This window comes from Pelodiscus sinensis, chromosome 5, assembly GCF_049634645.1.
Source record: "Pelodiscus sinensis isolate JC-2024 chromosome 5, ASM4963464v1, whole genome shotgun sequence".
Lineage (NCBI taxonomy): Eukaryota > Metazoa > Chordata > Testudines > Trionychidae > Pelodiscus > Pelodiscus sinensis.
The window spans coordinates 9,078,417-9,104,680 of NC_134715.1; the positions used below are offsets into that span (position 1 = coordinate 9,078,417).

Consider the following 26,264-nt stretch of genomic DNA (forward strand, 5'->3'; position numbering starts at 1 on the left):
TGTCTAGACACACTCGAGACTTCTTTTTTCTTCCAGGTTTTCATCCAAAGGTTGTTACAGATGCTGCTATCACCTTAGGTGGAGGATACTTTTCACCCCTCTTCTAATTGAAGTACATGAGGCTTATCATAATGCCATACCAAATGATTGTATGGGCTATTTGAAAACATTTCTAGGGGTTCTATTAAATTGGCGTACAGAGTAACCCTTTAAGATTTTTATCTAGAGAAGCACCATATTATTAGAGCCAAAACATAAAGTAAGGACCACTGATTCTTTTGAGTGTTATGGAATTGAGACATTTGCTTCAATTTCTCCAGCCGTGTTGGTTTCTGCAAAGCTTTTGCTTGGGGGCTTCTGCTTGGTTTGCAGTATTTGTAAGACCTCATACCAAGACTTTTTGAGATCCTGGAGTCTAAAAGGTTGGTCTTGTTTTCCAGAGCACTTAGTAATTACTTGCATTTCTATATTGAGCCCTTTAGCCACTTTAACGTCAATGAAGCTATTGGTGCTGCTACTAATGATACTCTGTTGGAACACAGAGCCCATGCCCTAGAAAATGTGCCATCTGGCAGCATCAGATCAGTCAAAATGGAGCGGGTGTTAGACCTGGCTGCATGTCATATGTTTATTGTAGGTATCAGCTTTGGTGATGGGTTGTGGAAGCCTTTGCCTTCCAGGAGGCATAGAGAGATTTAGATTGGATAGATGAAATTAATGGGTAGCAGGTTTAAAACTAATAAAAGAAAGTTCTTCTTCACACAGCGTTTAGTCAACCTGTGGAACTCCTTGCCAGAGGAGGCTGTGAAGGCTAGGACTATAGAGTTTAAAGAGAAGCTAGATAATTTCATGGAGGTTAAGTCCATAAAAAGCTATTAGCCAGGGGATAAAACGGTGTCCTTGGCCTCTGTTTGTCAGAGGCTGGAGAAGGGATGGCAGGAGACAAATCGCTTGATCATTGTCTTCGGTCCACCCTCCCTGGGGTACCTGGTGCTGGCCACTGTCGGCAGACAGGATACTGGGCTAGATGGACCTTTGGTCTGACCCAATACGGCCGTTCTTATGTTCTTATGTAGTTGTTGGATGTTCTGTACAGTAAGGGCTTAGTGGTCTCGGTGCGTTTCGTAGCGGATGAGTGTCTCTAGTTGGCAGTTTCAGTAGGAAGGCCAAGGTTTGAACCGGCATGGAGACTGAGCTACCATCTCACTGCTAGGGACAATTCAGGCAGGTCAGGTTTGAGGCACATTGACAAGGCAGTGCGGCAGAAGCAAGGGCTACAAGAGCCAACGCTCTGCTTGCTGCATGGTTCGACAAAGAGGACGTTAGTCTTCAGGGCTGCTTAGTGCTGGTGAAAGGTGCATTTGAATATGTGCCTGCAGGTACCCAGTGGAAATGTAACCGTCAGCCTTGCCACGGGTAAACAAAACTCTGACATGCTTCCAGCTCTGTCCGGGTCCTCTGGGGGAGAACTGACTGGCTTGGCTGTAACTTGCCACTGACAAATAAAAGGGTTTGCAAGCAAGAAGGAACCTTTTTGCTGAGCACATTTTTATTAATTAGTTGGATCATGGCACCAAAGCCAGCTGGGAATGTTATTGGAAAATGAGAGATTGACTTATTGTGGGGAAGAAAGAGCCCTTCTTTAATTCATTCATTCATTCATTCATTCCTCCCTGGGAAATGATGGGATGCCATTGCGGCTCTGGACCTCGCTTTTAATTAACATTTTCCTGGAAACGTTTTCTTCTCAAACAATGTGTTTTTGGCCCTCACCCTCAAAGTACCCTGAGGCCTGGCTGCTCTCTTCTTTCTCCCCTGCCATCATAAATCTGGTAATCTCGCTAACCCTTTCAAGCTGGTAATTTCCTGCTGCTGATTTATGCTTTGATGTTAGACTCCATCCGTGCTGTGATATCACTGATGCGTCAAGACGAGTGGAAAGTTGCCATGGATATTGTTCGCCTTCTCCTGAGCTGGCAATCAGTTCCGTCTTACTTCTGCTCAGTTCTTTCACAGCAGGGGTGAGGAACCTAAGGCCCAGGCGCCGAATGCAGCCCCCAGCTTGCTTGAATCCGGCCCCCGAGACTCAGGGCTCCTCCTCCCCCAGCACTGGGGAGCCCACAGGGATGGAGCACACAAAATCTACTAGTCAGGGCCCCACTAGGCTCTGGTGTGAGGTTGGAATGTGGGGCGTGTTTTTTGTCCTTCTCAGTTGGGGGCCACATCAAGGAGGTTTGTGGGGCGGTGGGTTTCACTTGTGTGCGGCCTCCTACTGATTTTTCTGTGGGTCCCCAACCCCCAAAAAGTTCCCTGGCCCCGTTTTACAGAATAGAGCTGCCGTTTATTCTAGGGCAGGGGTCTCAAACGCACGCCCAGGAGCCATCTGCAGCCCAAGCAGTTCCACAGACCAGCCTGTGGACGGCTCCTGAGACGTGAGTCCCTGGGGGAAGGGGTGTCCATACCCTTCTCCCAAGTCCAGCCCCTGCTTTGCTCCTGTCCATCCAACCTCTTCCCCACTCTGCATTGCATCCCTTTCCTTAAGCCCTCTCCCCTGAGGGACACAGGCTCCAGGATTACTGGGGGCCTGGCGCAGGTCAAGCCCCCACCGCGGCAGTGAGAGCTATGGGGAAGCAGCATAAGGCAGCAGCTTCTGCTTTGCTCCGCCACCATCTCCCAGCTAGCCCAGTCGCTCCGCTTCACCGCGGCAACGGGAAGCAGAGCACCCCAGCCCCAGCACAGGCCGGCTTGGGAGACGGCAGTGGAGTGAAGCTGGCTGCTGTCGAGCACCATTTCCCTGCGGCTCCCACTGCCCAAGGCCCCATGGGCTAAGCTGAGTATGGGGGAACATCCCGCCCATAGGACAGTCGGAGCAGCTGCACCAAACCGTCCCATGGACGGGACCGCTCTGCACACACCTGCCCCAGGCCTTAGAGACATGCCGGCAGTGGTGCAAAGCTAATAGCCATAAGCCGCCCTCGCCCCACTGCGCTACCGGGAGCCTCTGGGGGGGATTAAATCTCCTGGGGGCAGCAGAGGGGGCTGGTGGACACATGGGGGGGGAGTGTGTGGGTTGGCAGATGCATGGGGTGAAACAAATGGAGATATCCTCCTCCCCTCAAGCCCTGCCAGAGGGGGGGTGTCTGCTGGCCCACCAGGAAGATTTGAGGACAGGCACTGGCGCTATGATAAATTGAGTCTGAGACCCCTGTTCCAGGGGAACTGCTGATCCCACATGCGGTAAAACTGAGGCCTCCATGACGTTCTGATGAAAAAATAGTATTATGCGACATCAACATAATGGATTAAAAATGGACTGGTCTCAAAAAGTAATGGTAAATGGGGAGTTGTCAACCTGTGTGTGTGTGTGTGGGGGGGGGTCCTTCAAGGGACTTTCCTTGGTCCAGTGTTGTTCAATATTTTTATAAATGATTTGGAAGAAAATATTGCTGATAAACTTTTTAGATAACATAAAACGTGGAGAAGTGGTAAATAATTAGCATAGATAAGTTGTATAGAGCAATCGGGATTGCTTGGTAAACTGTTTTTATCTGAACAGCGTGCAGCCAAATGCAAGGTAGAAAGGTGAACAGTGGGTCACGCTGACAGGATGTGCAAGACTGTAGCTTAGAAAGAGGTGAATGAAAAGGACGGGTGGCTAGCTGTCCATGTCATGCTGTGGCGAAGAGGGCTGGTACAATTCTCGGCTGTAATGCAGTGATATAGTGAGTAGATAGAAGGGAGTGTTGTTACTAGTCCATAGAGTATCAATGAAACCATTCCTGGAATAATGTAACATGTTCTGCTGTCCACACTTCAAGAAGGATGCTGAAAAATTGCAGAGGCTTCAGAAAAGAGCTACAAAAATTATTTGGGGTCTGGAAAATCTGCCTTACAGAGTTCAGAAGCGCAATATATTTAGCTGATTAAAGAGAAGATGAAGGTGACTTGACCATGGTCTATAAGTACTTGCACAGGGAGACAATTTTTGATCATAGAGCGCTCTTAATTTTAGTATACGAAGGTATAATAAGATGGCTGGAAAGTGAAGCTAGAAGAGTACACACTATAAATAAGACACAAATGTTTAACAGTGAGGGTAATTAACCATTGAAACATTGTGATAGTCTTGAAGACATCACTTGAAGTCTTTAAATTAAGACTGGATGTCTTTCTTAAAAATATGCCCTAGCTCAACCACATGATATGGGCTTGATACAAGAATTGATGGGTGAAATTCTCTGGCTTGGGTCACACAAGAGGTCAAATGAGATGATCAAAATGGCCTCCTCTGGCCTTAAAGCCTATTAATGAGGTGTGTGAGAACGTGTCACTGTTGTTAAAACTGTCTTTGCCTCAGGATAAATGTGGCTTCCAAAGACTTATTTTCCAGCTGGAAAACTTCCTGTCATAAATAAAGAACTCCAGGTGTATGTGTTTCTAGACACGCTACCATACGCAAACTAGGGATGTAAGCGACTAGTTCAGTCACTACTCGACTAGCCGCTTCCCCCATTTGCTGCCTCTGTCAGTACCCTCTGGGGATAGGGGACAGGGGAGGCAGAGACGAAGCCCCAGCTCACTCCTGTTCCCTGAAACTAAGCCTCTGCCCTTGAAATGTAGCAAGAGCCGCGGAAATTCCATCGACTGCTCGGTTAGCTGATTAATTGAAATTTAACATCCCTAACCCAAACCCCTCAGTCGTTTCCTACATGCGCAAACACTTTTACAATTGCAGAGCTCTATCAGGGCATTTTGGCCTACCATTGGATAGCTGGTGGGAAAAGCCTGTGGTTGGTTCTAGAGGTGTTATGCTTGGACATGCTTCTTAATGTCAAAGGGGTGATTAGGAGAGCTTGTGTGTAGTAAAGAATTTCTATTCCATTATGATGAAAATTACAGATACTTAATGGGATTAAGAGTGTTCTTATTTATGGCTCGTTTTTAAAGCAGGATGTGATTTGTAACCATCCTCCAAGAAGTGTGTTTGGAGGAAGGATTTAAAGGTGAAAGAGAGGAGACGTGGGAGATAGAGTCCCAGGGAATTCTAGGCTTGGACTAAGGTTTTAGCAGGGGAGATAGTGAGGATTAACCTGACAGGAGAGAAGCTGCAAAAGGAAAGAAAAGGAAGCTGCAGATGCACCAGGACTCTGAGGATGAAGATGCTGTTTAGGTGCAGCAGTGAACAGGCCATGGAGAGAGATGGAGGATGATGGTACAGGAGAGGAGGAGAGACTTGAGATCAGGAGGAGTTGGCCTCAAATGGGGCCAGGAGAAAATTACAAATGGGACTGAGGAGAAAGTGGAAGGTGGGAGGGAAATGGAGCTGGCAGGGCAGAGGGCTTCCCTCTTTGAAGCAGATGAGGAGAATAAAAGAAAATCAGCTGCACCATGTGATCTGCAATATTCAGTCTAATCTTTCTTGTTTAAAAGTGTATTTATATTGGCCCAATATCATTGCCCATCAGTTGAGCCTCTGCTGCTGTCCCTCCCTCTTGCAGAACGATGGAGGGTCCCGGCTGGTTACTGACCCCACGGTGTGGGTCCCCAAAGGAGGGATGCTGCCGATCACCAACAGAATTTTGCAAGCAGAGGTGCCTGGTGCCAGTGAATCTGAGATAACCTACACGATCGTCAAGGGCCAGCCAAAATACGGTAACTTGTTGTAGCTGTCTTCCTGCCAGGGGGCATTCCTGATGTGCTGCTGTTCCCTCTTTTCTTCCCTGGCATCTCCGACCCTTAACAGAAGTGCAGGGTTCTGACTCAGGATATTATAATTTCCTGGTGTTTTGTACAGCTCTAATACACAGTTACTAGTAGTGCTATGTTTAAACACAGCCAGTTATGAACACTTAACTATGATGTCCAAATCCCACATCTGGCCAGTTAAAAAGGCTGCGTAGGCTTGTAAAACAGTCTTACCTAGATTCCAACCTGGATGGCCCCAAGTTGGGGTCTCCACCTTCTGCCTCATTGTCCGTGTTTGAAAATTCATTGAGCTCAGTGGAGTTAATATGGATTTAGGCTCAGAGGTTCAAAGTATTTAGGCACCTGAATCTCATTGATTTCCGTGGAAACTGGCATATCTTTGAGCACCTGGAACAAAGACCTTCATAGGAGCACAATGTCACCTATGGTGTGCCAAACTATAACATTATGTGACACCGTGTTGTCATAGTCATGTTGGTTCTAGGATGTTAGAAGGACAAGGTGGGCAAGTTATTATCTTTGATCTTCTGTTGGTAAGAGACACACTCTGTATAAGCATGAAAGACTTATTTCACTCATCTTGTCCCTCTAACATCTTGGGATGAATTTTGAGTTAAGAGCAGCACATATCTAAGAAAAGGTAGAAGGGAGAACAGCAAAATAGAGACAATGGATTTCAGGAAGGTGGATTTTGGTAAGCTCAGAGAGCTGATAGGTAAGGTCCCATGGGAATCGAGACTGATAGGAAAAACAACTGAGGACAGTTAGCAGTTTTTCAAAGGGACAGTGTTAAGGGCCCAAAAGCAAGCTATTCCGATGTGTCGGAAAGATAGAAAATATGGTAAAAGACCACCTTGGCTTAACCATGAGATCTTGAACGATCTAAAAATAAAAAAGGAATCATATAAAAACTGGAAAGTAGGACAAATTACAAAGGATAAATATAGGCAAACAGCACAGGAATGCAGGGGCAAGATTAGAAAGGCAAAGGCACAGAATGAGCTCAAACTAGCTACGGGAAAAAAGGGAAACAAGAAGACGTTTTATAAATACATTAGAAGCAAGAGGAAGACCAAGGAGAGGGTAGGCCCACTGGTCAGTGAGGAGGGAGAAACAGTAACAGGAAACTTGGAAATGGCAGAGATGCTCAATGACTTCTTTGTTTCGGTCTTTACCGAGAAGTCTGAAGGAACGCCTAACATAGTGAATGCTAGTGGAAAGGGGGTAATTTTAGAAGGTAAAATAAAAAAAGAACAAGTTAAAAATCACCTAGAAAAGTTAGATGCCTGCAAGTCACCAGGGCCTGATGAAATGCATCCTAGAATATTCAAGTAGCTGGTAGAGGAGGTATCTGAGCCTCTAGCTATCATCTTTGGAAAGTCATGGGAGACAGGAGAGATTCCAGAGGACTGGAAAAGGGCGAATATAGTGCCCATCTATAAAAAGGGAAATAAGAACAACCCAGGAAACTACAGACCAGTTAGTTTAACTTCTGTGCCAGGGAAGATAATGGAGCAAGTAATTAAGGAAATAATCTGGAAACACTTGAAAAGTGGCAAGGTGATAGGGAACAGCCAGCATGGATTTGTAAAGAACAAATCATGTCAAACCAATCTGATAGCTTTCTTTAATAGGATAATGAGTCTTGTGGATAAGGGGAAAGTGGTGGATGTGGTATACGTAGACTTTAGTAAGGCGTTTGATACGGTCTCGCATGATATTCTTATCAATAAACTATGTAAATACAACTTAGATGGACTACTATAAGGTGGCTGGATAATTGTACTCAGAGAGTAGTTATTAATGTTTCACAATCCTGCTCGAAAGGCATAACAAGTGGGATTCCACAGAGGTCTGTTTTGGGACCGGTTCTGTTTAATATCTTCATCAAGGATTTAGATATTGGTATTGAAAGTACGCATATTAAATTTGCAGATGTTACCAAGCTGGGAGGGGTTGCGACTAATCTGGAGGATAGGGTCATAATTCAAAATGACCTGGACAAATTGGAGAAATGGTCTGAGGTAAACAGGATGAAGTTTAATAAAGACAAATGCAAAGTGCTCCACTTAGGAAGGAACAATCAGTTTCACACATACAGAATGGGAAGCGACGGTCTGGGAAGGAGTATAGCAGAAAGGGATCTAGGGGTTATGGTGGACCACAAGTTAAATATGAGTCAGCAGTGTGATGCTGTTGCAAAGAAAGCAAACATGATTCTGGGATGTATTAACAGATGTGTTGTGAGCAAGACACGAGAAGTCATTCTTCCGCTCTACTCTGCACTGGTTAGTCCTCAATTGGAGTATTGTGTCCAGTTCTGGGCACCGCATTTCAAGAAAGATGTGGAAAAATTGGAGAGGGTCCAGAGAAGAGCAACAAGAATGATTAAAGGTCTAGAGAACATGACCTATGAGGGAAGGCTGAAGGAATTGGGTTTGTTTAGTTTAGAAAAGAGAAGATTGAGGGGGGGGACATGATAGCAGTTTTCAGGTATCTAAAAGGGTGTCATAAGGAGGGGGGAGAAAACTTGTTCATCTTGGCCTCTGGGGATAGACCAAGAAGCAATGGGCTTAAACTGCAGCAAGGGAGGTTTAGGTTGGACATTAGGAAAAAGTTCCTAACTGTCAGGGTAGTCAAACACTGGAATAAATTGCCCAGGGACGTCTGTGATGCTGATGTGAAGCCTGAAGCCTCTAACAGGTGCAGGCAGGGACACATGAATGGTCTCCAGCCGCTCATGAGCCATCAATAGAGCGGCTCCCCAGCTTTGCACCCCAGCACTGCCTTACGCTCCTCAAGGCCTCCCTGGCCTGTGCAAGTTCATTAGTTCACTGCTCCCTCAGTGTGGCGTGGATACACAGTGGCCTTTGTAAACAGAACTGAGATTTCTCAAGCGCGTCAGCCAAAATGCACTGGCTGAGGTAAAATATAAAACAGGTTTATTAACTACAGAAAGGTAGATTGTAAGTGATTGTAAGGCAGTGGGCAGCCTGCAGCCTGAGGGCTGCAAGCAGCCCATCAGGGTTCAAAGTATGGCCCACAAGATGTTTTGTTAACTTTGCCCACATGCAGGGTTGCCAGATTTCTCTGGTTTCCATCTGTGTAGCTTTTTTTTTTTTTTTTTTTTTTTTTTTTTTTGGGGTAAATAAACCGGTATCACTAAAGTGACACACACTTAAAAACAAGGGCATGTGAAGTGAGTTGCATGCAGATTGCACACAACATTCTGTGAGAGCCGTGCGCTCCCTCTGCACCCAAAGCACTGCTACGGTTTCATTGAGCACCGTCTGCAAATTCTAGGTAAGCAAGCGCAGACAGCAAAACTACCCTATCCTGGGAGACCATCTTGGTTATGTCCAGTGCTTTTTTGTTTAAAGAAAAAAAGGGTGTGTGTGTGTGCCGGTACTAGGGTTGCAAGATGTTGAGCAAAAAAATTGTCGAGCAAAGATTTAAAAAAAGTTGGAAAAAATTTGTCGAGCAAAAAAACCCGCTGGGGCTGAAATGCAGTCCTGGACTCTTTAATTGCTGCGTGTCCTGAGCGGGCTTACTGAAAGCGGTGAGTGCTCCCAAAAAACGGTACCGGTGCGTACCATCACAAAAAAAGCCCTGGTTATGACAGTCTTGTGGCTGTCATTCATGTGGCCCACTCACTGACCTAGGTTGCCCATCATTGATGTTGAGAGCGACCCAATCCTGAGTTGGGCCAGTGAACATCAACTGTTATGAGAGTAAATTATTCTTTGTCACCTTATATAAAAACCAGAAAATCCTGTTTTCTGTAATGATGATGTTCACACTGAACCCCGAGAACATTCAATGTGAACTAGGTCACTACTCTTTAATAACCTAATACTTTTTCTCTTGCTTTAATCCTAGTCTAAGGAATTAATTTTATATTTACATAGCGGCAGTATGTTAATACATCTTTTATTTAGTGAAAAATACCCTTCAAACCTCTAGTACTCAAAATAGTTTTCCTAGCTCAGCATTATTGAAATGAAAAGTTAATAGTGATAATGTAACAAAATAAAGTTTGTGTAATTTTGAAGTATAAAGGAGACAAAAGTAACTGATCAAGTATCAGAGGGGTAGCTGTGTTAATCTGGATCTGCAAAAGTGACAAGGAGTCCTGTAGCACCTTAGTGTACGTCTAGACTACAGGCTTTTGTCGACAGAAGTTTTGTCGACAGATACTGTCGACAAAGAGCATCCAGACTACATCCAGTTCTGTCGACAAAGCAAACCGCTTTGTCGACATGAAAGTGTAGACACAAAGGACAGTGTAGATGCAATAACGCCTTCTGTCGACAGAACTCTGTCAACAAAAGGCGTTATTCCTCGTAGAATGAGGTTTACAGCCGTCGACAAAACTGCTGAGTTCTGTCGACGTTATGTCGATAGAACTCAGCAGCAGTGTAGACGCAGGTATAGTTTTGTCAACAAAAGTCCACTTTTGTCGACAAAACCCTGTAGTCTAGACACACCCTTATAGACTAACAGATGTATTGGAGCATAAGCTTTCATGGTCTGAGCAAAAGAGGTAGAAAAAAGGAACCTATATTTGGCAGGCATATAGATAATATATCATTACCGTAAAAGAAAAACGAACATACATTCTAAATGCTATATTTTTAGTCTAAGCAACAATTGAATCAATTTCTCACTCTGACAGATGGTACAAGCAGGTTATAGTTTCTTAGTACTACCTTCCAGGCTGGGACCACCTTTCCCCAATTCAGAGTCTTTAAGATTTTTCAAAGGATCACCGTCTCCCAGTCCATGTTGCTTCCCACAGCTCCTGTTGTCTGGGAATGGTGATCTATGGCCAACGCAACCTGCAATCACCTGTACTGTGGAGGCGCCAGTAAGTTTAATGGTAGTGGCCTACCAGAGGCTAACCTTGGTGAATCACTGCCATTTTATTGCCCACTGCTGAACTAAATGGTCACAATGACCCTTTCTGTCCTTAAAATTTATTTTTATGTACATCAAGGATGTGCACAGCCCTAGAACTGTGTGCAAAATGTGATATAGAACCCATTACCATTAGGACAAATGTCTAGAATGCCCCTATTGCAATCAATAGAAAAATGGCAAGCAAATGGTCTGGTAACACTTTATAGACTAACAAACATGTAGATGGTATCATGAGCTTTTGTGGGCACAGCCCACTAGCTCATGATACCATCTACATGTTTTGTTAGTCTATAAAGTGCTACCAGACCATTTGCTTGCTGTTTTTATTCTGTAAGGGTGTGTCTAGACTACATGCCTCCTTCGACGGAGGCATGTAGATTAGCCAGATCGGAAGAGGGAAATGAAGCCGCGATTAAAATAATCGCGGCTTCATTTAAATTTAAATGGCTGCCCCGATCTGCCGATCAGCTGTTTGTCGGCAGATCGGGGGAGTCTGGACGCGATGCCCCGACAAAGAAGCCTTTCTTCATCGACACAGGTAAACCTGGTTTCACGAGGCTTACCTGTGTCGATGAAGAAAGGCTTCTTTGTCGGGGCATCGCGTCCAGACTCCCCCGATCTGCCGACAAACAGCTGATCGGCAGATCGGGGCAGCCATTTAAATTTAAATGAAGCCGCGATTATTTTAATCGCGGCTTCATTTCCCTCTTCCGATCTGGCTAATCTACATGCCTCCGTCGACGGAGGCATGGAGTCTGGACACAGCCTATCAGACTAACTCGGCTACCCCCTGAAGCAACAGAAAAATGGTTATTGAAGTCCATGGTGCAGAGAGAGGCCATTATTCTAGACGTGCTACAAAGTTTTGTTCTGAAGTTACTGAGTATATACTGAGTGCAGGAGTTGATTTAACCTGGACGTTTGCATTTTTAAATAATTTAGATGTTACAGATTAATTAGACATCATAACTGACATATGGGAATAGCCTGGTCCGTTGCAAAAACACTTATTAAAAGACACTGAACAAAGACATCAACACCTTCAGTGTAATGGAACCATTTCAGAACAGATGACAGTTTAGGAATTCATGAATCCCAAGAGAATTACATCCAGATGTGATCTAAAGACATTTAATCCAATGGCACGAGTACTTTATTTCAATGTCAGTTAAAGATAATTCCTTTTAAAAAATGTTTTCTTGTTTTGCTAGTGTAGTGGGATTGTTTTGATTAGTGTAGTTTCTAATAAGGTTTTTTTTTTTTGCTTGATTTGTTTGTATTTATACATAAGATTTTGAACACAGTTTGTGCTCTTTTTGGCTCAATAAAATAAAATATTTAGGACCAAGATTTTGATGTCCTTTCTCTGAGTGAATAGCACCTGGCTCTGTGTAATCTCCTAGAAGTAAATGGGGCTGCTCATGGAGTGAGTTCTTGTTCCACATGAGTAAGGTAGAACAATCTCCTTCTATATACTTTTAAGGGTCAAGGTTGACACAGGTTGCACCTCTGAAATCTGGCATTCTCTGATCTGGCAACATCCATGGTCCGGCGGGACCATGGATGCTCCTGGACCAGAGAGCCTGGAAGTCTAACGGTCGGAGGGCCAGCAGCCCCATAGCAGTGCTGGGGCTGGGGTCATAGAACCCTGGCAGTCCACAGCAGTGCGGGACCGGGGCACCTTGGCCACCCACAGCAGTGCAGAGCCAGGGGCTAGAGAACTCCAGCCGTCTGTAGCAATGTGGGGCCGGGGCCTGAAAAAGCCCAGCAGTGTGGGGCCAGGGACCTTAGCCGTTCACTCAGTGCAAGGCTGACGAAGCCCAGCCACCTGCAGCAGCGTGGAGTTGGGGGCTGGAGAGCCTTAGACGCCTGTGGCAGCACGGAACTGAGGAAATCTGTCCGTCTGCAACAGCTTGAAGCCAGTCTGGGGCTGGAGAATCCCAGCCGCCCATGGCAGCACGACGGACAGCCTGGCTGGGGAGGGAGCAGAAAAGGCCAGAGGCAGGAGGCCAGCTGGTTCCAGGCAGATTCTGGTCTGGCAAATTCTCCCCTGGCCCAGCAAATTCTCTCATTTGGGACCAATCAGGTCCTGGTGGTGCCCGACCAGGGAGATACAACCTGTATATAACAGGATAGATCCTCTGCTGATGTGCCTCGTCATGGCTGCACTGAACCCAGTGGAGCGAGGACAGCTCACGCCAGCTGAAGATCTGTCAGTCTGTGTGTAGCTGCGGATATAAGTGGATTGTCTTCTGTGCGACGTCAAGGGATCTTTAAACTGAATATTATTGATTAGAAGCTATACATGTGCAGAATTTTTACATCCGCTAATAATACTGGGTGTTTGAATGTATTAGTTTAGCAATTGCATGTGGGCTGAATATGTCCGCTTAATTAAATGAATAGAGAACAGAATTAAGGGGTTATAAGGTGCCCAAAAGCATCAGACAGTCTGGGCTAGAAATAATTAAAGGGCACCCCAAATGTTGACAAAAGAACAGATGAAGAGTTAGCTCCCTATATGCAGGCGTAGGTAGGGTGGCCTAGGAGCAGCACGCTGGCACTTGGGAGACATGGATTTGGCCTTGTTGACCTCTGGCATCTTCCCTGTGCCTGTCACCCATCTCCAGAAGTGGATTCTCCTGCCTCACAGGGGTTTCTGGAATCCACTGATGATTTGTTTTAATCTAGAGCAAAACCAGTAAACGGTGGGTAAAGACATTTCCCTTTGAATGCACGTTGGTTGTGGGGGAGGATACACATGCCTCCTTTACTCATATATGGCCTCTCCCTGTTCACCTCTGCTTTCTCAGGGGAGGTGGTCCTTCTAGCTCCAATGCCAGCAGATGGCCCGGCTGACTCATGGCAGCGTCTGTCAGACGGAAGAGCAGCCATGCCCACCACCTCTTTCACCCAGCACGATATCAACGAAGGTGTTGTGTGGTACCGGCACTCCGGATCGCAGGTGGAGAGCGACTCTTTCTACTTCCAGGTAACAACTCTGTCTTGCCATCTTGACTTAGCAAACTGTCCCAAAGCAGCTGGTCTTTTCCTCTGTGATTTACTCTCTTTTGCTCCGCCTTCATCGTTATCCGGATCGATATTCATGCCTGGTGACAGAAAGGTTTAATCAGAGTTAGGACCAAATCTTAGTCGTAATGCAGGTAAAACTCCCACTGATGGCAAAGAGAGTTTTGTCTGACTCTGGGATATGGCCCATGGTAAGGACTGCAGCAGGAGAGGTATCCATCTGCAGAGCTGACTTATGAGGGTAACTCTTGTATGGTGATGTTGACCTGCTTTGTCAGCTGTAGGGGAAATTGCCTTTCATTTCGTACCATCCATCTCCAAGAAGAGTAGCCCCTCAGGAGGAAAAGTCAGACTGTATCACTCCAGGAGATGGAGGTGTAAGGTGTGAGAGAATGACAGCCCCCGATGGCTTATGTTGTATGCATGGCCAGCATAGGGCAGCTCCCAGAATGAAAGCAGCACACTCAGGACAGCATGTAAGACACAGATTGGACTAGTGTGCCTGGAGGCTCGTGCCACCCTCCCCTTCCATGCTGGGCTCTACACAAAATATTGTTGCTTAAAAATGCCGATGCTCATGGCACGCCACTTTTCAGGAATCCTGCAACAGGATCTTCATAGTGTGTGTGTGGGAGGGGTTGGGACTGGCTCCCGGGCAGACTGGGGCACTGGGGCTGAGAGGAAAATTTTCCCCAGCAGCCCCACAGATATCACTAGGAAGATGTAACACAGCTGTTTCCTTTCTTCTCTTCCTGTGACCCTTTGTAATAGGAACCCTCTTCAAGATAAGCACTTTCCAGGGGAAAGCTACAGCCAAAGGCGGCAGGGATGGTCCTGTGCCTTAGGCCAGGTCTACACTAGACATGGAAGGTTGGCTTAAGGTATGCAACTCCAGCTACATAAAGAACGTATCAGGAGTCGGCTTACCTTAAGAGGAGCTTGGTGCCGTCTTCACAGTGGGACACCAATGGGAGCATTCCCTCACTCCTTGCGACAGCAAGGAGTACTGGTGCCGACCGGAGCCACCCTCGGCGTGTTACTTAGCACGTCTTAACTAGACATGCTAAATCAACTGCCAGAAGATCGATCTCTGGCATGTAAGTACGTGGCCTTAGGCCATGTCATGGAATAGCTGAGAGGGAAGGAAGGGGGAAAAAAACTCTATGGGGAAATGGGTGCAGTTTTTCTCTGCCCGGGCACCCACTCTGTGTAAACTTACGAATGTGAGTGAATAAAGACAAGCAGCCCACCTTGAGATTTGCTGCTGCCAGTATGGAAGTGTGGCTCACGACTCCAGGGTTCAGTTCTGTTTTGCACTGAAAGCAGGGATTTAATGTCTTTGCTTTATATGAAAAATGCAGCGTACCTGCCCCAAATTTATCATGCTGACTTTGAACAGCATGTGGATTTTTTTGAGAGTTGAGTTAGAGTTGAAAACACCAAAATCAAGTGCTCGTCTCTCTCCTGGGGTTCTCTCATGTAATAATTTAATTTTCATACTAGACTGCTCCTTTCCCTCCATTAATAAATGTACATATAAACAAAAAGGCGCAGCCACCATTATAATAAAATAAACGTCATGTTGCCCACAGGCAGAATGATCATAAAATCTCTCAGACAGGACCTTTCATTTTGCAGGGAAGCTTAACAGCCTCCCAAAATGCTATGTCAACATGAACACTTGCATGCAATATTCTTTACATTTGGTTTACAACTTAGATGCTACTACTGAGAGGCAATTAAGGTAATTTCTGAAGTAATTAACATAAGTGATAATGAGGAAGTTAAGAGTGCCAGATGTTGAGCAAGCTAATCTTTAATTTAATTGCTGTGTTGCTGTTAGGTATATGCTCTGTGCATGAGTCAGAAGTTTGTTTTTATTTTCTTGACGCAGTGGCAATAATGATATGAGGAGCCCTATAGGGAAACAAAGCTATGGTGTGCTATGCCACATCAGAAGATCATAATATGTCTAGTCCAGATCAGTGGAATGTGACCTCCTAGAAAAAACGGGCTTAAAGCTGTCATCAGCGCTCGGGGAATTGTAGTTCAAATGACATCAACATAAATAGACTCTGTGAGAGTCTAAAATCATTCCAGTGTTACTTTTTTAGGCCTTAAGTCAGCAAATCATTGTCAGGCACGTCCTTAACTTGAAGTGTATTGTTAAGTCTATTCTTACTTGGCAAAGTTCTAGGATGGACATAGGCCTAATCATTCCACCCTTTGTGGGGTGCTGAGCAGGGAAGGCAATGAGAGCTAAGGGCGCTTGCTGTCTTTCGGGATTATTACAAACTTCTCCAGTATAGCGTTTTCCACTATGTTTTACGTTTGCATTTTTGTGAGAAAAGAAGTTATGCTGGATCCATGTGTTGTTTTATTTTTAAAAAAGCAAATGGATCATGATGAGTTAAATACAATTGATTACATTTTGGTTTGGGATGGTGGCATGGATCATTTTTCTAGTGATCTTGTGCGGCATTAACCATGGTAGTATCAAAGTGTAGTACAGTGGCATCTACTATGTGAGTGTATTTGGATCCTAAAGACACAAACCTTTGAGACATCTGACTGAAGATACAGTGTGTTTTCTCTTCCCTTTGGACTTTTCAGCTTGGAAAACAGGAGACGGGGGGGGGGGGGGGGGGGGGATATGATAGAGGTCTATAAAATCATGACTGGTGTGGAAAAAGTGAATAAGGAAAAGTTATTTACTTATTCCCACAATATAAGAACTAGGGGTCACCAAATGAAATTAATAGGCAGCAGGTTTAAAACAGACAAATGGAAGTTTTTCTTCATTCAGCGCATAGTTAATCCATGGAACTCCTTGCTGAAGGAGGTGGTGAAGATTAGAAGGGTTCAAAAGAGAGCTGAATTGATTCATGGAGGTTAGGTCCATCAATGGCTATTAGCCAGGATGGGTAGGAATGGTGTCCACAGTCTGTTTCTGTGGAAATGGGTCACAAGAGAGGGATCACATGAGGATTACCTGTTGTGTTCCCTCCCTCAGGAGCATCTGGCATTGGCCACTGTCAGCAAGAGGATATTGGGCTAGATGGACCTTTTGTCTGACCCAGTATGGCCGTTCTTATGTTCCCCTTCTCCCACAGCATTTATCATCTAGTTCCACTGATGGCTTATGTTTTCTGGATCAAACCCCTAGCTTTGTCCTCCTAGAGCCAGAAGGAGGAGTGTGTGTGTGCGGGGGGGAGGGAGTAAGAGAAAGGTCTAGGGAGGCAGCTGTCTTTTCACACAATAGCAATGAACTGGGATCCAGGTTCCATTTGTATGATCTTGCCTTTGCAGGTATCGAGTGCCGCTACTCCTCAAACCCACCTGGAGACCCACGTGTTCAACATTGCTATTCTCCCACAGCTACCCGAAGCACCGCAGCTCTCACTCGGGTCCTCGCTCCATATGACTGTAAGTCTAACCCAAAGCCGCTGTCTAATTGTCACTGCATTTTCCCTTTCTGTTGTTACAGGAGTGCCCTTCCCCACTGGGCCTCGGAGCAGCCCCTGTCTGCAGCTGGCCCAGCATGTCGTGGGGAGGGGCTCTCCAGCCCGGCCAGAGCAGCCCCCATCCACAGTGGGGAGTCTGTTCCAGCCTGGCCATAGTGGCCAGGGGGTTCACTCTAATCCACTCTTGTTTAATCGCTTAACTGGTGAAACATGTTTAACCGGTTGACTAATTGAATGGGATTTTACAACCCTAATGCAAAGTAGAAAAAAGAAAAGTGAAATGATGTGTAAAAAAAACCCACACCCTTGGAAAAATTAATATTAATAGAGGTGGTGGAGGTAAAACTGTAGAAATTTTTAATAAAGAAGAAAAAGGCAGAAACTACATTTTAACATCTTTTCAAAGAATTCAAGCCTCATGCATTACAGAGGGGAGGCAAAAAGCATTGGGTTAGAGAGACAATAACAAATAGATCTTGTGAGTAACCACCCTGCAGTCCATATTTACAAAGATCACCATCTGCTCGCATCACAAAGTTTTAATCCACCAGTCTGACATCAGGAACATAAATTACAATAGTTTCCTAAAATGTTCAGACATGTCTGTCACATCTGCATTGCAAGTTACTCTTTTTGGCACCGGAAGTATTACATTTCTATACTATGTCATGTCAACTAATGCACTCGTTCCCCTAGTTATTTTAATTTAAAGATACGCCTGCGAGGCCGGTAGAAATTAGGGAGATAGGAATGGGTGAAGGAGCTGAAGGGAACGGTGAAACCAGGAGCAGTCCGACCATCATGGCAGGATGGTTTTGTCAAGATTTAAAATGGGGGCAACCTGTAGGCACTAAGAAAATCTGCTCTGAGTGTTGTTGGGAGCAATATTCAGTCAGTGTCCTTTCCCTGGGTGTTGTTTAAAGCAAGATTCATGGGAGATGTGTCTGCTCCATGCGATATTGGATTTTATGGTGTTGCGCAGGTCTGTCAGTGAAGGAATTGCTCTTTTTGGAAAAATAAATGAAAAAAATATACGTGTGTTATTTCAATCGTATTTTTCAAAAATGAAGGAAAATGTAAGCTGGAATCATAGAATCATAGAATAATAGGACTGGAAGGGACCTCGAGAGGTCATCGAGTCCAGCCCCCCGCCCTCAAGGCAGGACCACACCATCCCTGACAGATGTCTATCTAACCTGTTCTTAAATATCTCCAGAGAGGGAGATTCCACCACCTCCCTTGGCAATTTATTCCAATATTTGACCACCCTGACAGTTAGGAATTTTTTCCTAATGTCCAATCTAAACCTCCCCTGCTGCACTTTAAGCCCATATGGAGTGGAGTGAGAGTTTGGGGGGTGGGGAAGGGCAGGGAGTAGGTGGCTTAGGGTAGAGGGTTGGGAAGTGTGGGGGAGCTCAGGACAGGGAGGTGTGGGAGACTCGGGAGAGGGAGGGAGTGCTGACATCAAGGCAGGTGGGAGGTAAAGGACTCAGGGCAGGGGGCTCAAGACAGGAGGCGTGGGGGAGGGGTTACGGGACTTACCGTGGCCGCCTGTGGTGGTGAGGGTGGTGCTGCTCTGGCATTGAGTCCTCCCCAAGGGGCTGGGACAGCACCCACTTGCCAGCAGTCCCCCTCCCGCCCCCCTGTTGCCCTCCCCTGCAGCCTGCAGGCTGTTTGCGGGGGACCAGGCTCCAAAGGCTGCAGCCTCTTCGAGCACCCATCCCCTCCATGACCTGCAGGCTGTCTGGGGAGGTGAGACTCTGGGGGCTGCCCCCTACTGCAGTGTCCCCCATTCGTGGCCTGCAGGCTGTATGGGAAGGGACCGGGCTCCATGGCCTTTCCCCCGCTTCAGTTGGCCGCCTGCAGCCTGCTCTGGGGACTGTCCCACCTCTAGCGCCCCTCATGGCTTTCTATGGGAGTGGGGGAAGGCTCCAGGTTTGGGACAGAACTGCTCCTTACCTGGGTGCTGGTAGGCAAGATGGCGGAGCCCTGGTCCTGCTGGCCACTCTCTTCATGCGGCAGCTGCCCCCAGGGATTGCATCCCTCCCATCGCTGTGCCCCTCCCTGTGGTATGGGAAATAGTCCCCTTCCTGGCGCTTCCTGTTTTCCAGGCACAACCAAACCCTGACCTTGATTTAAATTTGGAGAAGAGGAAGCTGCACACCAAATTTGGAGGTCCTAGCTATGACGGTTTAGGAGGAGTTCTTGAACAAACGGACAGACAGACACACTCTAAAATATAGATATAGATTATGCACCACAAAATCCAGCAGTGATAAAATACTGTGCTTTGCTTGAGGGGGTTCATCACAACCTACAAATGCTGCCTCTTTGAGAGACAAATATGCCTTGGTGGCAATTACAAAGTGCCCATAACGTTAAATCTTCCCATCCTAAAAAGAGCGCTTTTCCATGTCAGCATGATTGAGTTCTGCTAATCCGTTTGCAAATGTCTAAATTCCTTCAGAATTAGACTGGCGTCCTTGCTGAAGAATGAGCTCAATGCTAAGTCCTTCTACAGAAGAAGACTGGTTTGATTGATCTGTGTGAGAAAGGTCAAAGAAAGTTCAGTGAAAGTTTGACACTCAAGCTGGGCACCTATCTATAGTGTTTCCTTTTTCAATTAGGCATCAAGTTACACATTCTCCAAAAGTTATTAAGGCAATGTCTCTGATGGCAAACACTAGCTGCGAGGGTAAGCTGAGATCAGATTTGTGGAATGGAAGGAAATTCAGTGATCGTTAAAGCGCAGTTTTATTCCAAAGAGTGGCTCTGTAATTTGGCCCTGTGATTACTGCGAGACCAGTTCTCTTTGTTGGCCTCGGTGTCAAAAAGTAACTTTCACTGCCATGAATCTCTGTTAGCTGTGCAGAGTCAATGCTTCTAAGAAGGAGTGAACAGAATTACATTCCTTCTTATGCAACCTCAGTATAATTGTTTTCGAAGTTCCTTACGCTCGTGCAAATGCACTGAAAACCATGAGGTTGAACAAGTATCCCTAATTGCAGATTTATTTAGTGAATGATGTATATTCGAATTAATTTGCTTTTGCTTTTTTTACTCTTGCTCTCGCCTAGGATGAATTCTCTCATGAATGTTGCTTTTGATGTTGCATCAGTGGCAACATCAAAGCTATAATTTTAATCCAGCTGGTTCTGTGGACAAATATACTCCCCCACTGAGCACTGGATGTAGATTGGGGTTTATCTGCTTTTTATTCATTGTGCAGTGTATACAAGACAATATTATAGGAATATAACACTTAGCGTACAAAGTAATTAATTCACTTTTTCATCTGAAGATCTAAGAGTATTTTACAAATTGTTCTTATTTTATAAATGGAGAAATTGAGGTACAGAGAGCCCACAGTCACGCAGTGGCAGAGCCTGGGATAGAATTTTGTTCTCCTGATATCTAGGCCAGTGGCTTTCATCCTTTCCAAATTCCTGTACCCCTTGGGTATGATTTGTCTCGCGTTCCCCCAGTTATACTTCACTTAAAAACAACTTGCTTACAAAATCCGGCATAAAAATATAGAAGTGTCACAGCATCCTGCTACTTTAAAAATTGCCAACTTTCACATTTTTGCCATATAATTATAAAATAAAACACTGGAATATAAATATTGTACTTCCATTTCAGTGGATAGTACTCAGAGTGGTATAAACAAGTCATTGTGTGAAATTTGTACTGAATTCACTAGTGCTTTTTACGTAGCCTGTTGTAAAACTAAGCACATAACTAGATGAGTTGATGTTCCCTCTCCCGGAAGACTTCTGAATACCCACAGGATATGGGTATCCCGGCTGAGAACCACTCGCCTATTCCGTTAATCTGTGTTGTTAGGAATCCTGCTTTCAGCGCTAGCCTATATCTGATGCAACAGAGACAGGTAAAATCCCGCTCCTTAATAGGGCTAGCCAATTGTACAGGAATTCCACACTTAGTCATAGAGTTTAGGACCAGAAGGGACCATCACATCATCTAGTTTGACCTGTTATCACAGGCCACTACCATCACCCAGCACCTACACACTAACCCCAACAACCAAACTATTACAGCCCATAGGAGATTAGACTCCAGAGCCCCCCAATGCCAGTCCCCCACCTCCAGAGCCCCCAAAATTAGTTGGGGGCCACACACAAGCGAGAAGCAAAAAAAAAAAGCAAACCTTCACTGAAATGGCCCCCGACTAAAAAAGACACTCCCCACATTCCTCTTGTACACCAGAGCCTAGGGGTGCCCAGCCTAATAGATTTTGTATGCTCCAACCCCACGGTGGGGCAGTGGGGGAGGGGGGAGGGTTGAGTCCCAGTGTGGGGCACAGAGCCTCAGGGGGCTAGATCCAGACAAACTTGGGGCTGCCCCCAGGGCTGAAATTCCCCACCCCTGATCTAAAGCATGAAAGCTTCTTTCTTTCTTTCCCTTTCCTTTCCCTTTCCTTCCCGTCATGTTAAAAGAACAGGTTTGCAAAGTCAAACACTGAAATGCTACAAAATGACTGGGAAGGGCTGGAGCATTCTAAGTGGAGATGGTCGTGCCCAGTCCGGTCATAGCACTAGAAGCTGTAAGAAGCTCAGACAATGCTCAGTGAGGGTGAAACCTGAGATTTTTAGCTATAAAGCTTTTGCAAATCTCCAGTGAGCATGTGCAAACTTTCAAAGGTTTATAACTTGTCCAGATGTGGTGGTGTACGTACCTGTATAATGAACGTAGCTTGTGTAGCCACAGAGGTTGGTGATCATGAAATGATCTGGACCCTTTTAGGATCTAGCTGGAATATTTAACTCAGTGACTCTTGCAGCAGTTAATTCCTCTAACATATCTACTATATATTTTAGAGAGTTTGTGCATCTGTGTGTGTGTGTGTCTGTCTCTGTCTGTCTGTCCATTTGTTCAAGAACTCCTAAACCAGGGATGGGGAACATTTTTTAGGTTGGGGGCCACTGACCTACAGAAAAATCAGAAAAAATAACCCAAATCCTCATTGATTGTGGCCCCTGACTGAGATGGAGAAAGACACTCTCCACATTCTCCTTGCACACTGGAGCGTAGGGAGGCCCAAGCTAGTAGATTTTCTGCGCTTAAGCCCCACGGCTGGCAGGGGTGGGGGGAGCCTGGAGCGCCAGCACGGGTTTCCCAATGCTGGGGCAGGTGGGGAGACCTGAGCCTCAGGGGCCAGATCCACGCAAGCCGGAAACCACATCCGGCCCCCGGGCCTAATGTTCCCCACCTCTGTCTTAAACAGCAAGAGCTAGGACCACAGAATTTGGTATACCGCTTCTTTTTATCCTAACTTAAAGCAAGTGTTTGGTTGTGGCAGGACAGTGGGATGTGCCTGGAATTTGATTGTTTCTCAAAAAATGGAGAGGGAGGGTTCTGATAGGAGTGACCGTTATACTGTAAAATGACCACAGGGGGGCAGTAAGGGGCCAGAGATGTGGACTGGGACAGCTATAACCCCATTGGGCCAGCAGGGGGCAGGGGTGGAGAAAGGGATAGCTCTACTTTATATTTCATATATTTCTCTGCCTGTGTCTGTCTGAGCCCCAGTCAGGGGACATGTACTGCTTCCCCAGCTGTGCCTGCTGCAGTGGCCATGGAAAGGTGCGTCTCACCTGGCCCCAAGCTGCTGTGGTGAGAGAGAGCTGGGGTTGTCCTCTCTCCCCGGGGCAGCCTGTGTACTGAACCCTTTATCCCTAGCCCACCTCCAAGCAAGGATTTAAATAAAAAAAAACCCGAAACTTATTTGCGTTAAAGACTTGAGCAATGCTGGGTAAACCTAGTATTACGCACCAAGCATTGCATTGACCCAGCACAGATGTTTGGTAATGCAGGAATTGGCACACTGTTTTTAAAAGGGTTTAGAAGAAAGGAAAAACTGCTATTCCTTGATAGTGCCATGGAAATAGCTGGAAAATGTGTAATTTTTTTTTTAAAAGCACTGAACTTAGCGGGGAGGGATAGCTCAGTGGTTTGAGCAGTGACCTGCTCAACCCAGTATTGTGAGTTCAATCCTTGAGGGGGCCGTTTAGGGGTCTGGGGCAAATCTGTCAGGGAGGGTGCTTGGTCCTGCCTTGAGGGTAGGGGACTGGACTCAATGACCTCTCACACTCCCTTCCAGTTCTATGAGATAGGTATATCTCCATTAATTATTATAACTCACGTCTGACAAGACTAACAAGCTGGCTGGGAAATGACTTGTATCTTTACCCAGGGTTTTAAATCACCTTTATTATTTTTTTCCAAATCCGTTCTGCTAAAAGAGAGTGTGTGTATCTGCTTCCTGCTTGCTCCTGTAGGGGGTAGTAATGTGCTGCCCCGCTCCACCAGGAGCAAATGGAGACACCCAGCCCTGGCAGCTCTGCTGGACTGTCTGGTGTACGTGGAGCGGGGAAGGCTGGTGTGTTTGGTATGTTATGCTTCTGAGTCAGTCTCCAGCTGTCCCTGGCGATTGTGTCCATTGTATAATATGTTTTTTTTAGGCACTGGAGGATCGTGTGACAGTGATTGAGCCCCATCATCTCTCCTTTGTAGACTCAGAGAGCCCGAGTGGGAAAATCGTGTACAACGTGACGGCACCTCTGCTGCCAAATCAAGGCAAGATGGGCTATTAATATCTGTTTCTACACAGAGTCGTAGTGCTGGAGGCTGAGAACTTCTGTGCGTTTATTGTTATTTCTTCTGAGTTCTCTAGCTTTATCCAAAGTAGCTGTCTGTGTAGACAGCTGTTAATCTCTCCAGCCTCCTTCCGTGCTTTTCAAACCATTGATTTCTCAACTGAATTTCAGAGGTGAGCACAGGAGTGAGCAGTGCCCGGCCTGCTCTCTGTATTGTCAGTTCTTGGAATATAATGCACGCCGCATTCCATGATTTTCCTCTTTTCACCTCTCCATCCATAGGCTTCCACCGTGCTTAGTAAGGCCAGGTCTACACTGCAGGGGGAAGGTTGGCTTGCGGTACACAACTCCAGCTATGGAAATAATGTAGCTGCAGTCGATGTACCTTAAACCGAGCTTGGCGTTGTGTCCACAGAAATGCTCCCATCCACTTCCCTCACGCTTTGCGACAGCGATGAGGGTACCCTCATCGGCACTGGTACTCAACATTTGATTTAGTGGGTCTTTACTAGACCCACTAAATCAAACCCCAGAAGATCAATCTCCAGAGCGTCGATCCTTCAGTAAGTGGAGACATGGCCTAAATTAGAAATCTGTGTTTAGTTCCCAGTGTCCTGTTAGGTCCAGAGATCTATACTGTGTGTAAATGCAACCAGATGAGCTAAGGCCAGGCTGCCCATTCTGGAGAACATGAACAGAGATTCTGTAAAAGAAGAGATAACATTGCAGATGTAAATAACAATCCAAGAGGGAAGGGGGAGTGGCAGAGCCTGGATTGTTCAGGGCTCACAATGAAATGGATGCCTCCTGGTAACATGAAACTCTCTGTCTCTCTAGGAATTGTGGAGCACAGAGACAGGCCTCTCTCCCCAGTCAAGTATTTCACACAAGCGGATATAAACCATGGCAAGATTGCTTACCGCCCACCCGCTGCAGCGCCACACATCCAAGAGATTATGGCCTTCTCCTTTGCGGGTAAGAAGTACCGGCCAGTAACTCTCTTTGGGGCAGGAATGCGGAAATATCTCTACTCGTTCCCTGTAAGATCTGGGTGTGCTTGTGCCCCCCTAAATAAATGAGTGTTCTCCTGCCATTGCAGGCCAAACTCTCACCAATTAAACTATGGAGACCTAGTCAATGTGACTTTTGCCATTGACTTCAAGAGGAGCAGGACTAGGACTTGAATGGCCTTGAACTCCTTATGGTGGAAACACTGAACTGTGAAACAGAGAGAGTTCAGGATGCCATGGAAAATGATCCCACAACTTTCGGCACTTTGGGTTAGATCCTGGTCCCGTAGATGCCAATAGGAGCTTTTGGCATTGACTTCACTCTTCATTTTTGGTCACTCATTGCAGAACTCTCTGCTTGTGGGACAGTATTGCCAAACTCAATGCGTTGTGTAGGTTTCGTGAAAGCATCTAGCATTGACCGCTATCAAGGATTGGTTATTGCCTTAGATGGATGGACAGTAACTGTTATTTTCCTATATTTTGGATCTTTTCCTCACACTGTGTGGGTATGGCAAGTCGAGAGGTGTGGGATCATGTTAAGAATATAAGAATGGCCCTACTGGGTCAGGCCAAAGGTCCATCTAGCTCAGTGTCCTGCCTGTTGACAGTGGCCAATGCCAGGTGTTTCAGAGGGAATGAACAGAACAAGGTAATTATTGAGTGATCTGTCCCCTGTGGATCATCCCTAACTTCTGTCATTACATGCATAGTGCTGTAGGCCTTAAATATGATCTGTAGACAAGCTCATTCAGCTGAGACAAATCCTTATGTTAAATTCCATTCTTCAAAATGTTATGTGCATTTAAAAAGAGTATAGGGCCATGTTGTCTGTTTGGCATCAGGAGAATGCTGTTCTGCATATAGAAAGAGAGTGGCATGTTGTAGCATTTAAAATATTCTTCCGCCAGCCAGCAGTTCTATGCAGATTGTTTTCTAATCCTGTAACTCCACACAAAAGGGTCCCTCATAATCTAATGTATATATGAGAGAGTCTGTCTGTCTGTCTGTCTGTGTGTTTGTCTGTCTGTTCATGAAGTCCTATATGGTAAGAGCTAGGACTACCAAATTCGGGATGTGGCTTCCCCTCATCATAACTTAAAACAGCGTAAGGGTTTGGTTGTGCCAGGAAAATGGGATGTGCTTGGAATATAGGATTGCTTCTCATAAAACTACAGTACTCAGTAAATAAAGAGACAGAAACACCAGGCAGGTGAATGGAGCTATTCATCCCCCCGCCCCCGGGACTACGCCAGCTCTGAGCTTCTCACATTCCAGGCTCACTTTGGGGAGGGGGGAAGCTGAAATTCCCCCTCCCCCCTCAATTTGTACAGGAACATTGCTAGCTATTCCCCTTTAGGGAGCGAGGAGAAAGTGCAGTTTGCTGCATTCCTCACTCTGGCTGAGGAGTGCTGCGGACAGACGAACTGGGACCTGCCCCAGCCAGGAGACATGCATCCTTCTCCCAGCTGTGCCTGCTGGAGCTGCAGCAGCCATGGAGAGACGCTTCTCAC

General features: G+C 45.9%; 1 protein-coding gene across 2 annotated transcripts in view; it reads left to right on the forward strand.

The window, feature by feature from the left end:
• FRAS1 (Fraser extracellular matrix complex subunit 1) overlaps window positions 1–26,264 on the forward strand; it is a 290,434-nt gene that overhangs the window by 188,479 nt on the left and 75,691 nt on the right. For both annotated transcript variants that reach the window (XM_014578940.3, XM_075929458.1), the window contains exons 29-33: window positions 5,499–5,652; window positions 13,440–13,618; window positions 16,966–17,082; window positions 23,606–23,720; window positions 24,578–24,715. In XM_014578940.3, the coding sequence (XP_014434426.3) occupies window positions 5,499–5,652; window positions 13,440–13,618; window positions 16,966–17,082; window positions 23,606–23,720; window positions 24,578–24,715 (703 nt within the window). The remainder of the gene's footprint in view (window positions 1–5,498; window positions 5,653–13,439; window positions 13,619–16,965; window positions 17,083–23,605; window positions 23,721–24,577; window positions 24,716–26,264) is intronic.